General features: G+C 45.5%; 1 protein-coding gene across 1 annotated transcript in view; it reads left to right on the forward strand.

The window, feature by feature from the left end:
• The window catches only part of ABCA5 (ATP binding cassette subfamily A member 5), a 37,591-nt gene that overhangs the window by 12,211 nt on the left and 12,515 nt on the right, over positions 1-12,865 (forward strand). Inside the window, exons 11-23 of the mRNA XM_041485677.1 lie at positions 753-921; positions 1,886-1,944; positions 2,400-2,510; positions 3,505-3,680; positions 4,054-4,173; positions 4,939-5,077; positions 5,194-5,284; positions 5,914-6,053; positions 7,539-7,658; positions 9,629-9,830; positions 10,069-10,238; positions 11,297-11,430; positions 12,323-12,460. Of these exons, the coding sequence (XP_041341611.1) occupies positions 753-921; positions 1,886-1,944; positions 2,400-2,510; positions 3,505-3,680; positions 4,054-4,173; positions 4,939-5,077; positions 5,194-5,284; positions 5,914-6,053; positions 7,539-7,658; positions 9,629-9,830; positions 10,069-10,238; positions 11,297-11,430; positions 12,323-12,460 (1,769 nt within the window). The remainder of the gene's footprint in view (positions 1-752; positions 922-1,885; positions 1,945-2,399; positions 2,511-3,504; positions 3,681-4,053; positions 4,174-4,938; positions 5,078-5,193; positions 5,285-5,913; positions 6,054-7,538; positions 7,659-9,628; positions 9,831-10,068; positions 10,239-11,296; positions 11,431-12,322; positions 12,461-12,865) is intronic.

The raw sequence follows: 12,865 nt of genomic DNA on the forward strand, positions 1-12,865 counted from the left end.
TGCTGCTGAAAGCCCAAAGCTGGGGAGTATAATTAATATAATATAATACAATATAATTATAATATAATATATATAATAAATATAATATTATATAAATATATAATAAATATAAAAAATTAATAACATAACACTATGCAATATATCTATACAATATAGCTATGTAATATAGCTATATAATATTACTATATGATTATATGATATTGTATTGTATTATATATGATATTATATAGTATAATCTAATACAATATGATATAGTATAATTAATAATATAATGTAATAATATATAATATTTATACATACATATTTATATAAAAATATATATAATTTAATTACAATTTATAAATATTTATATAATATATAATGTATATTACATTTATAATATATTTGTAATATATAATTACATAATATATTCTAATATATGATATTATATATATTATATATAATATATATTCTATATAATATATAGTATATATGTAGTATAATAAAAATAAATATATATACATTGAAATACATATACTTTAATTATGGTTTATAAATATTTATATACAATATTTATAATATTTTATAATATATTCCTAATAGATAATTACATAATATAATTATACGATACTATATAATGTATTATAATATATTACGTGATGTGTATAATATAATATAATATAATATAATATAATATAATATATAATATAATATAATATAATATAATATAATAGTGGTTGCTGCTCAGGAGTTGCCTTCTGTCCTGTCCCCAGGGGAGTTTGGCCTGCGCCGCACGCCCTTTTTCTTCATGAAGCCCTCCTTCTGGTCAAAGCACAGCAAGAACTACAAGGAGCTGTACGAGAGCAGCATCAACGGCAGCTTGAGCTTCAGTGAGATTGTGGAGCCTGTGCCTTCAGAATTCCAGGGCAAGGAAGCCATCAGGTACAGCCCCTGCCCTGCCTGCGGGATTTTAGTGCTTCACTCCTGGCTCTGCACTGCTCACACAGCACGTGGATTGCAGCAAAACCAGCAAACCCCCATCCTCAGGGCTGTGGAGCCAAGGATGAATCACTTAAGGAGAGGGGTTTGTTGTTGTAATCTTAGACATGGATGAGATACACGCTGATTTTTTAAGTAGTGAAAGGTATTTTTGTTATCTACAGGGTCAGGAGTCCAGTTTTAATGCTGATGTTCCCCTGAGAACATGAAGGCTGTTGTTGCATTATTCACCCACCCAGGACTCTTCCCACATCATCCCTCCACCAGCTCCAGCATTTTCACTTGCCATCTTTCCATGTGCAAATTTTATTTGCTTTTATTCTCATTTTTTTCCCAATACTCACCCTCCATAATCCACTCACCATCCTCATTTTCAGGGTGATGAGGCCTCCAAAATCATTCCTTGATTTGGTGCCTCTAGATAAACTGTCTGTTCTTTTCATTTGGAAAAACAGCTGGGCTGGAAAGAAGGTTTTTACCTCTCCTGAAAAGAGAAATATCTGTTTTCTTTTACCTGATTTTGACCAAGAGCTGTCAGGAATCACATCTTTGGAGTCCATTCTGCTGTCACCTCTTTTCCATGCCGTGTTTGTGGAGTCTCCTGTTGCATTGTACAACTGCTGGGGAGTAGCTGTTCCCTTTCCTAGCTTGGGAAGCCTCTAGAGCACTGCTCCACCATGTGAAAGAGACTCAGATTTGAAATAATGCAGTTTATCATCACAGGAGATACCTTAGAAGGTGACCAAGAAAAGTCTCTCCTGTCTCTTGACTTGCCTCAATGGGTTTTTAACACATCTGGTGCCACTTGGGTCTGGTTGGCTTGTTGTGATTGTTGCTGAGTGTTGGTGACTGAAAGTGCCATGTAAAGGTGCTGAAATAGTTCGTGCCATGATGTGTCTTCTTTCAGAATCAGCTGTGTTCAGAAAACATTCATGAAAAAGGGGGAAACCGTGGAGGCACTCAGAAGTAAGAACATTTCAGCTTTTTAGCTGCTGTTGGGATGCAGAGGAGCAGGAGCTGAGTTGCTGAGTGATTTTTGGGTTTCAGTTCAGGCTGGTTTTGGTTTCTTTTGGAGGGGTGGGGCCCTGGAGCACCAATGCCAGCCGTGCTTGTGTGTGTCCTCTCTCACACAGTGGTGTCTAAACCAAAAATGAGCCCTTCATCCCTAAGGAAAGCCTGCTGGCATCACCCCAATTCCCACTGCCCATGTAGTGATGTCATCTCCCCTCCCTGATGTTGTCACCTCCTTTCCCTGGGTGGTTTGAGATGTGGCCACCCCACGGTGGCTGTGGGAGCGTGCCAGGCCAGTCCTGTGCCCAGACAGGGTGTGAATGTGAGCACTGGGATTGAGCCTGGGGCAGGAGCTGGCTCAGGGGCCAGGAGCCCACCCTGACCCCTCCTCTCGCTGTGCCCTGGAGCAGATTTGTCCTTTGACATCTACGAGGGGCAGATCACGGCGCTGCTGGGCCACAGCGGCACCGGGAAGACGACGCTGATGAACATCCTCTGCGGGCTGTGCCCTCCCACTGATGGTGAGTGCCACCCTGGGGCTGCTCTGCTTCACAACCAGGCCTCAACCTGGGTGGTTGTTCTGGTTATGCACCAGAATTTCTTTGGATAAAGTCTGAAAGAGCAATTCCTGTCCAGGCAGGGCTGTAAAACCCTCTCTGCTGATTGCTGCTTCCAGTGGAGAGTTTCCAGCTGTGTAGTTGGAAAAGCCAGGTGTCTGCTAAGGAAGGCAAGAGCTTTCCTTGAAATGGAAAATGTAAACCCCCTCCCTCGAAATTTTAATTTTGAAATTAGGGGGCTCTCAGGCAAAGATATGGGAGTAGGAATAACAGTTATTTATTAGGAAAATTAAAAATACAAATGCAATAGTACAAAAAAAAGAAAACAAACCACTGACAGATCAGAATAGGAGCTGACCCCCTGTGTGTCAGGGTGGTGGCACAGTCCCATCCCACGGTGGCTCAGCCCTCCTGCAGTGCCAGCTGTGCTTCTGCTGGAGCAGGGATCCTGCACAAGGCTGGAGTTTTCCTCTGGAGCTCCAGGGCTGCTGGAGATGGGCCTGCTCTCCCTCTGGGAATGCAGGGCAGGAGAAAGCTGCTCCTCTGGGAATGCAGTGGGCAAAGGCTGCTGTGCTGTTCCAGGCTCAGATTGTATCCAGGTAGGAATGCTTGGCTCCTCCCCTGGGCGGAGCATCTCCCAGTGGGATGATGGAATTTGATCAGCCATGCAGGGACACTCATGAAGAGAAAAGAAGATATGAACAACAGATAATTAATAGTTACTGGCCCATGAACAGCAGAGATCTCCTGGAGGGAGGATGGGTTGTGAAGAGATAAAGGAACCTGCCCAGTGAACAGCAGAGAACTGTCCCAGCTCTGACAGATGGGGATGGAACACACACCCCAGCTACACCTTTCAACCTGAAATACCAGCCCATGGCAGGGGGTTGGAATGAGATGAGCTTTAAGGTCCACTCCAGCTCAAACCCTTGCATGATTTTGTGTTCATTTCTTTTAGGGTTCGTGTCAGTCTACGGGCACAGGGTGTCTGAGATCGACGAGATGCTGGAGGTGCGGCAGATCGCGGGGGTGTGCCCCCAGGCCGACATCCACTTTGACATCTTAACTGTGGAGGAGAACCTCTCCATCTTTGCTGCCATCAAGGGCATCCCTCAGAACAATTTGATACAAGAGGTAACTCACCTGGCCAGAGGTGTTGTCTTACATGTATGTTTTTAACCTGTAGGTCAAAATATCCTTGCAGGGTTTTCCTTTTGGAGGGAAATATTCCTGTGTGGTTCAGTGGACAAAGAGGTACAGGCAGATATTTAGACAAGGATAAACCTTCAATTTTTTTCTAAGATTAAAATGCCCATGAAATGTTTTAAATCTGGCATTTAGGTCCAGTTATAGACACCATTAAACTTTGTGTGCAGGTTGTGCAGTTCAGATACAGAACACACTGGGAACCAGCAGCAGTTAATGTGAATGTTAATTGTTAACAATCTGGTTTAAAAAAATTATAGGTGTTTTTTTAAAACAAAAATGTATTTCTTGTGTTTTCAAGGTGCAGAAGGTGTTGCTGGATTTGGAGATGCAGCCCATCAGGGACAATCAAGCCAAAAAATTAAGTGGGGGGCAGAAGAGGAGGCTGTCAGTGGGAGTTGCTGTTCTTGGGAACCCCAAGGTGAGAGGGATGGAATTATTCTGAGCTCAGTGTTGCTGATCCATGGAAGGCTTGGTCTCTCTTGTCAAAAGCAACTAATGTGCAAAATGCAGAAATTTTTCCTTTGAGCACCTTTTTTTCTTCGTTTATAGTTTAATTACAATCATTTCAATCTCTCAGCCTTTGTGCTTGAGGCTCAGGTAATTGCAGCAGCCTTGGGTTTGATCTCTTTGGCAAATAAATAGTGTGGCAAGTTTTGTGTGTAATTTCTGGCAGGTAGCATTTATCCCCCAGCAGTGAAATTGTTGGATGCTTTCGTTCCAAAGCCATCCAGGAGCGGGAGCAGGAGCAGGAGCAGAGCCAGAGATCTTTTGTGTTGCAGCTCTGTAATTTGTGGCCTGTGAGGACGGGGACTGCTTTGAGATCTGTGGTTAAAAATGGTGTGTGTGACACTTCCTGGGGGTTTCAAAGCAGGTGTGTGCATTTAACCACCCCTCAGCAGAAAGAGTGAACCCATGGCTAAGTTGTGATTCTACTACATAATTCTATTGGAAGCAGAATACAGCAGGCTGTGGCATTAATTTGTCACAGGATTTTTCCATTTGTCACAAGGGAGATGGATGTATTCAAAGCACAGTGACAAAAGCTGCCTTGTTAGTCTGGGATGTTTCCTATTTTACAGGAATTAACTGGCTGGTTTCAAACAAACCCCTCTGGGTGTGCTGGGGAGGGGTTACTGAGCTCGGGGGCCGTGGCTTTGAGCAGCCCTGGTGGTTTTACCCCCAGGTTTTGCTGCTGGACGAGCCCACAGCGGGGATGGATCCCTGCTCCCGCCACATCGTCTGGAACCTGCTGAGGAGCAGGAAAGCCAACCGTGTGACTGTGTTCAGCACCCACTTCATGGACGAGGCTGACATCCTGGCTGGTGAGCCCTGCCCCAGCCCAGCTTCAACCCCAGCCCTGGGATACCATTGGTGTGCAACCCAGAGCGAGGTTTGGGAGGAAATTGTCCATTTTGAGCTTCCTGACTTTCCGTTCCAGATCGTAAAGCTGTGATTTCCCAAGGGATGCTGAAATGCCTTGGCTCTTCTCTCTTCCTCAAGAGCAAGTGGGGCATTGGCTACCGCCTGAGGTAATTCTGTGTCCAGTTTTGTGCCTCTTAGGGCCATCATGCATCTCTTTTACTATTTTCTGTTGGAATCTCTGAGAAAGCATCCCTCAGAAAGATCCTTTTGTCCTTGAATTGATGCCTTGAGAAGGCTGAACTGGAGCAGAGGCTGGACAGAGCTACAGAATAAAGCAGGGATTGATTCAAAGGATCTCCTCCATGGATCCACCTTGGGCAGCACAAGAGCCCAGCCAGGGCTGCACCCAAGATGAACCAAAATGGTCCCAAAATGCACGAGCGCTCACGGGGTCTCTCCCTGGGATCAGCTCTGCTCCATGTGCACATTGCAGTTCATTGTCCAGTTCCAGCTTTAGCCCACCCAGTCCCATCCTGCTTGTTCTTTTCTCTCCAGCCCACGTTGTTTGTGCTCGTGGGCTGAGATTTGGATCATTTGTCCTTGGTGCCCAGCTGGAGCAGGAATTGTTTTGTCTCCCTGCTCTGTGCAGAGAGCTCACTATCCTCTGATACAAAGCTCAGAACTGCACACTAAAGCAGCACAGAATCTGAAACATAGAAAAGCTAAATCAGAATGGTACAACTGAAGTGTCAGGAGCAGCCCAAGCTCTAAACCCCAGTTCCTGCTGTTTTTTCAGCATGCACATCGATGCCTATTGCAACACAGAGGCCACCACGTCTCTGATCAGGCAGCACATCCCTGCAGCCAGCCTGATCCAGCAGAACCACGAGCAGCTCGTGTACACCCTCCCTCTCAAGGACGTGGACAAGTTTGCAGGTATTTGTGGGGTTCTGAGTTGCAGGGATCAGTGATTGCAGCTGGGGGTGTTTATTAAGCATGGCTTTAGGCTGATGTTCTTGATAAAGTGTCAATTCTGCCTTGATGTTTTTATATTTACTATTATTTGGTGGGGAGTCAGGGAGGGTTTTCTCAGGTGAGTGAAGGTTTTGTCACCTCTTCCAGTGAGGTGTGAGGGTTGTGGGTGCCCAACAGCAAGGGCTGGGGAGATGCCTCTGTGGTGAGGAGTCCCTTCCACCTGAGCATCCCCTGGTCCTGCAGAATCACCATCCTCTTGCAGAGGGTCCAAAGAGCAGGGCTGACCTGTAGCAGGATGCAGGAAATCCCCAAATACTTCAAAAATCCTACAAAAGTCCTACAAAAACCTACAAACTCTTCTGAATTGCAAAGAGCATCATGTGACTGCCTTGAAGTTCCATGGAGAGAGGGAGCAGGGAGCAGAGGGGAGGATTTCACTAGATGGCAGCAATTATCTGAGCAGTCCTGGGCAGGGCTCCTTGCTCTCCTCCCAGAAATAAATGGAATAAATTCTGTGTGGGAAGCCAAGGGAGCATCAATCTTGATGGGAACATGTAGCCGATATTCCATAAAGGTTTTTTTTCCCTTTTGCATTGGGGTTAATGATTTATGAGCTTTGCAAAAAGGCTGAGATTGAATCAATTCCCCCAGACTATTTTAGGGAGAAGCCGAGGTTGGGAACATACCTTATCAGCTGGGGCAGGAAACCAGGAGGGGTGAGGAGTATTGTCAAATATCCAAGTGCTCCTCCCATTTTATACATTTAAATTTCCCTTCAGCTTCACCTTGGCTCTGAATCTCCTTTTTTTTTAAGTCCTGATTTCATAGGATTGACAAAAACCCAGTAACATCTTTCACCTCAGGGTGCTGTGAAGTTCTCCCACTCTGAATCTCATGTTGGTCTTCAAGCTCTGTGCCCTGTCCAGCATCTCCTGCCTGGTTAACCTGCCCTTAAACACCTGGGAATTCTTTTATATTTGTGTATATATATATACACACACATTTTTATATATTTATTGATATGAAATGACTGTTTATTACTTATTTTTATAGATACAAAACGACTCAGTGGTTTCATTTGTAAGATCCTTTGTGCCTGGGCAGGGATTTAGGTAGGATGAGCTGTAGTGGATATGATTTTTCCAGGAGAGCTCACCTTGAACCTGCCCTGAGGAAACTTTGAGCCCAGCAGCTTCAGGATGCTGAGACAGTTTTTAGAAGCAGCACAACTTCAGCAAAACCACATTTCCTGACCACAGAGGCTGAAATTTCATGCTAAAAGGAGCCTGTTCCACCTTGATTCTCAAACCATGACCTTCTGGTTTATTTGCCATTCCCACATTCCTGATTTTCCCACCAAGCAGGAGGTTTAGGGTGGTATGTGATGTGCCTGAAGTGCTCTTGGCAGGTGCTGGAGCAGAGTTTCAGAGCTGCCTCTGTCCCTAGGTTTGTTCTCTGACCTGGACACCCATTCCCACCTGGGGGTCATCACCTATGGCGTGTCCATGACCACGCTGGAGGACGTTTACCTGAAGCTGGAGGTGGAGGCAGAGATTGATCAAGCAGGTGGGAAGGAGCAGGGCTGTCCCCTTGGCTCCCCTCAGTTCCTGTGGGATTGTCACTGCCAGAAGGAGGGAAAAAGAAAAAACATCCCTCACAGGGTGCTCCTCCAGCATCTGGGCATCCTTTGGTTCTCACAATGTTCCAGGCTGTTGAAACATTCAAATACAATACTCAATATTCAATATTGTACATTCAATATTCAGTTCAAAACACTGCTTAAACTCATAAAGGAGAAAGTAAAGAAGCAGGTAACTTCTGCTTTAAAACTTTTATTTTGTTTTATATATATTACTATATTTTAATATATATATATTACTGTATATATATTTTTATATATATACTATATATATATTACATATATATTACTATATTTTAAAAACCCACACTCTAAGGTTTTTACTCTGTGATATCACAGACTTCTAATTAAACTACGCACTCATAATCTCAGTGCTATTAATTAATTTTAGAAGCCTTCTCCATGGCCTCAGCTCAAATGCAGTGCTCTCCTGGGGGTCAGAGTCTCTCAGCACAGAAAGTTTAAAATTCTCAGTAACCAGGGTTCCAGCACAGGAAAAGGCAGAGAATTGGCTGGGGAGTGATTCTGGGAGCATCCAGGGAAAAACTTTTTACTGATTAATTTTTCATCTAGCCAGCTCACATCTGACTGCTTGGCTTTACAGTTTACTTGCTTTTTAAAATGCCCTTTATTTTCCTAATAGAGTTTGCTTTCAAGAAATTATAAATGTGTAGGGTAAAATTAATTTTCAACCTTTTGTGTGAACAGTAGCTGCACTTAGGGCTGAAACAGCTCAGCTTGTCTCACTTTAAATTAACTTTCAGTCCAAATGAAAAGTTGGGACTGCTTAATATTACTCCAGAATGAGTCAGTTGTTTTTTTAATGTCAGTTTTGAATGGTTTGAGCTGTTCTAATTGTTCTGGAGCTTTCTGTGTGATCCAGAATTATTAGTATGAGTAAATATATGTACTCTGTAACTGGAATGGAAATTGCTCCCTAATTATACTGACTGCACAGAGTTTCTGTGTAAGTTTAAGAGGATTTAACAGCTGGATCTGCAGGTGCACACACAGGCCAAGGGATGGAACTGGGGCAAATCTGCACCTTTTGGTGGCAAAATTATGAATCATCAAATCCCAAGGGGATTTTTTGACTGGGGCTGCATGGGGCTGCCCAGGGAGGTGCTGGAGCCTCTGCAGTCTCTGTCCCTGGAGGTGTTGGTGGGGTGGATGTGGCCCCTGGTGCCAGGGTCTGCTTGGTCACAGGCTGGACCCAAGGATCTCAAAGGTCTTTCCCAGCCTTGTTGGTTCTGGGGTTTAAACCACCAGGGTTTTCCAAGGAAATGCTCCTTTATTTCTGCTGTGTCAGCTTGAAGTGTCTGCCATGGGTGTGGTTGGGCTGGAGCAGGGTCACTGACCTTGGGGTTAAATTCAGGGATTGGGATGGGATTGGGTTGGGATGGCTTGGAATGGGGATGGGATTGGGGTTCAGTGGGATGGGGAGGGATGGGATTGGGATGGCTGGAATGGAATGGGGATGGGATAGGATTAGGATTGGGATTGGGATGGGGATGGAGATGGGATTGGGATGGCTGGAATGGAATGGGGATGGGATTGGGATGGCTGGAATAGAATGGGGATGGGATAGGATTGGGATTGGGATGGCTGGAATGGGATGGGATGGGGATGGGATAGGATTGGGATGGAATGGGATTGGGATTGGGATAGGGATAGGATTGGGATGGGGATGGGGAGGGATGGGATGGGAGGGATGGGATTGAGATTGGGATAGGATTGGGATGGAATGGGATGGAAATTGGGTTGGGATGGGGTTGGGCGAGGTGACTTCTACAACAGGAAGAGCACGGAGTCTCTGGCCCCTGGCTCCCCCTCCTGTCCCATTTCCACCCCAGCAGTCAGGGCATCACCTCCCTGGGTTTTCCCTGCCCTGTTTCAGATTACAGCGTGTTCCACTCACAGCAAGCACAGGAGGAGATGGACACCAAGTCCCTGGATGACATGGAGCAGAGCCTGCTGATGCTCTCTGAGGCCAAGGCACCAGCCATGAGCAACTCAGCCCTGTGGAAGAAGCAGGTTTCCACCATAGCCAAAGTGCACTTCCTCAGCCTGAAACGGGAGAACAAATGTGTCAGAGTTATGTGAGTATTGGGGTCCTCCTTTGTGTGGGAGTCCCAAAACCTGGCTGAATGGCACCAGGGAAAGCACATCCTGTCCTTCATTTTTCCTCATTTAAAAAACAGCAAGTGTGAAGCTGTAATTTCTGTCAATAAATGGTTTTTTGGGGGGTGAGGGAGATGGTTTTTTTAATAGCTTGCACATAAAACTGGGTTGACTTTAACTGAATTGTAACAAACCCCAAACTTTTATTTCTTTCAGGTTGTTGCTTTTCCTCATTTTCCTTGTAGTTCAGATTTTGTTGTTTTTCATACACCACATCATCAAAAATGCTGTAGCTGCTATCAAACTCTCCCCAGATTTGTACTTGCTGAAGCCTGGAGAGAACTATCACAAGTACAGGAGTCGGCTCCTGCTGCAGAACTCCACAGGTGGGGCAGCAGATCCTGTCTCCACCTCTCCTTCTCCCAGGTTTTGGGGTTGAGAATGACCTTTTTTCTTGGTATTAACCCAGATGAAGAGTTTCCAAGTGCCCAGGGGTGGTAAATTGTCAGTTTGTGCCATGGGGTTTGATTTGGAGATCCTCCTCCCAGCTCTATGACCTTGTTCTTGCTGTGTCAGAAGATGATTCAAGTGAAAGAAGTGGCCAGAAACACTGAGATAAATCAACATGGAAATCCTGCTGGAAAACATCAGGGGAAATCCATTTTTGTTTCGACTGAGGATGTTTTAAAAGTGCCCAGCAGGAACCCAGGCAGTAGAAACCAGCACTTGCTTGAGCTGTGCATTGATAATTCTGTGTAAAATACTCCAGGCTGCTGAAGAGGAGGGATTTAAAAGTCAGGGAGATGTGGTACTCAGGGATATGGCTTAGGGGTGGGAAGTGGCTCGATTTCAGAATTCACAGAATCACCAGGTTGGAAAAGACCTCAAAGACCATGGAGTCCAACCCAGCCCCAACCCCTCAGCTGAACCCTGGCCCCCAGTGCCACATCCAGGCTTTGTTAAACACACCAGGGATGGGGACTGCACCACCTCCCCGGGCAGCCATTCCAGAACTTTATCCCCCTTTCTGTGAAACACTTTTTCCTGATATCCAGCCTGTATTTCCCTTGGTGCAGCTGGAGGCTGTGTGCTCTGGTTGTGTCAGTGCTGCTGGAGAAAGAGCCCAGCCCAGCTGAGCACAGGCACCTTTCAGGAGCTGTGCAGGGTGATGAGGGCACCCCTGAGTCTCCTTTTCTCCAGGGGAGCACCCCCAGCTCCCTCAGTGGCTCCCCACAGGGTTTGTGTTCCCAGCCCCTCTCCAGCCTCCTTGCCCTTGTCTGGACCTGCTCCAGCCCCTCCATGTCCCTCCTAAACTGGGGGGCCCAGAACTGGACACAGCACTCGAGGTGTGCCCTCACCAGTGCTGAGCACAGGGGAAAATTGATTTGATGATCCTGAAGGTCTCTTCCAGTTTAAATGATTCCGTGTTGTTTTCTGTCCCCAGAGTCGGATATCAGTGATATTGTGCACTCCCTGGGGAGCATGAACATCCTCTGGGAGATGTTCAATGACAGTGATTATGTCTCAGTGGCCCCTCACAGTGCAGCTCTGAACGTGTTTGCCCTCCAGTCCAGGCAGGTAAGGCACACACTGGCTGGGCTGTGCCCAAAGAGCAGCTGCTGGGGCTGCTTTGGGAAATTCTCACCTGAAAAGCAGCTCTGGAGTCATGGAATCAAATAAAAGCCTATAATATTGCTTATACAAGAGGCTGCAAAGAGGAGAGAATGGAAATATTAGCAAAATACATGTTCTTCCGTAATTATAATTAAATCATTATAATGATATAATTATATAATTACAATAAGCCAATCAAACTTTGATCCCCTTTTCTTCCCCACAAGGACACAGAAAGTCAGGAGAAATATTCTACTTCACAAGACATCTGGCAGAGGAATGTTTTATGATTTTTTTTAAATTTATACTGACTGAATTACAATTTGACAGAAATATAATTCCATGGTGCTCTCATGTGTAAAGAAAAATCAGTTTCTTGGGCTGTACGTGTTCACAGTAACAGGAATATCTGAACTTTGGGATCATATTTAATCCCCAGCAAGGGAACTGCTTCACAGTGTGCCAGCTCTGGCTCTTGTCCCCATTTTTACTCCCTGACACTGCTGCCAGCAGAGTGACAGTGCAGCTCCTGCACATCTTTGCCTGTCTGGTTTTAAACCCATGAGCAGGATCATCCCAGAGCAGCTCCTCGTGTGTTTTGTTTCCCAGACTGTAATTGTCTGGAGTGCCATTTGTCACTGCTCTGTGAAACATGCTGGGAATTTATTCCCAGGAGTTCCTTCTCTGAGGCAGGACTGATTTCCTGAATGAGACAGTGTGTGAGAAGCACCCTGAGCAGCCCAGAGCTTCCTGCAAAGCACTTGATTATGCAAAGATTTATCCCAATGCTCAGGTTTAATTAAGGAGAGCCCTCTCAGAGCAGAGGGATTAATGCAGCACGTATTTTTCTTCCTAGAATTATGTTTTCAACATCATATTCAACAGCACCATGGTGCATTCCCTGCCAGTTCTGATGAACATTGTCAGCAACCTCCTCCTGCGCAGTTTGAATGTGACTGAGAGCATCCAGATCTGGAGCAACCCCTTGATTCAGGTGAGCAGCTCCCAAAAAATCACCCTGGAACCCTGGAGAGAGGGCAAAGCATCCCTGGGGAGAAGGGGGAGTGCAGGAGCACCGCACAAACCAAGAGAAAAGCTGGCTGGGGCTGCCTGCAGGGTTTAGGGGGTGTGGAAGGTGCTGGCACTTTGCTCTGCAGGGGCTTGGAAAGAGGATGATGTGAAGGAATTAAAGGTTCAGTGAGGCTTGGAGCACCCCAGTCTGGTAGAAGGAGCTGGGATGGGATGACCCCTGTGGTTCTTTCCAACCCAAACCATTCCATGGTCCTGTGAATTAATTCATTATGAGTTTTTTGGAGGTTGCCTGCAGTTCTTGGTCTGTGCAGAGCTGGAGAGGCCTTTGGGAGAGGAGAGAACCTTCTGCAGGAGATAAATGCTCTGA

This window comes from Pyrgilauda ruficollis, unplaced genomic scaffold, assembly GCF_017590135.1.
Source record: "Pyrgilauda ruficollis isolate IOZ18807 unplaced genomic scaffold, ASM1759013v1 scaffold72, whole genome shotgun sequence".
NCBI lineage: Eukaryota > Metazoa > Chordata > Aves > Passeriformes > Passeridae > Pyrgilauda > Pyrgilauda ruficollis.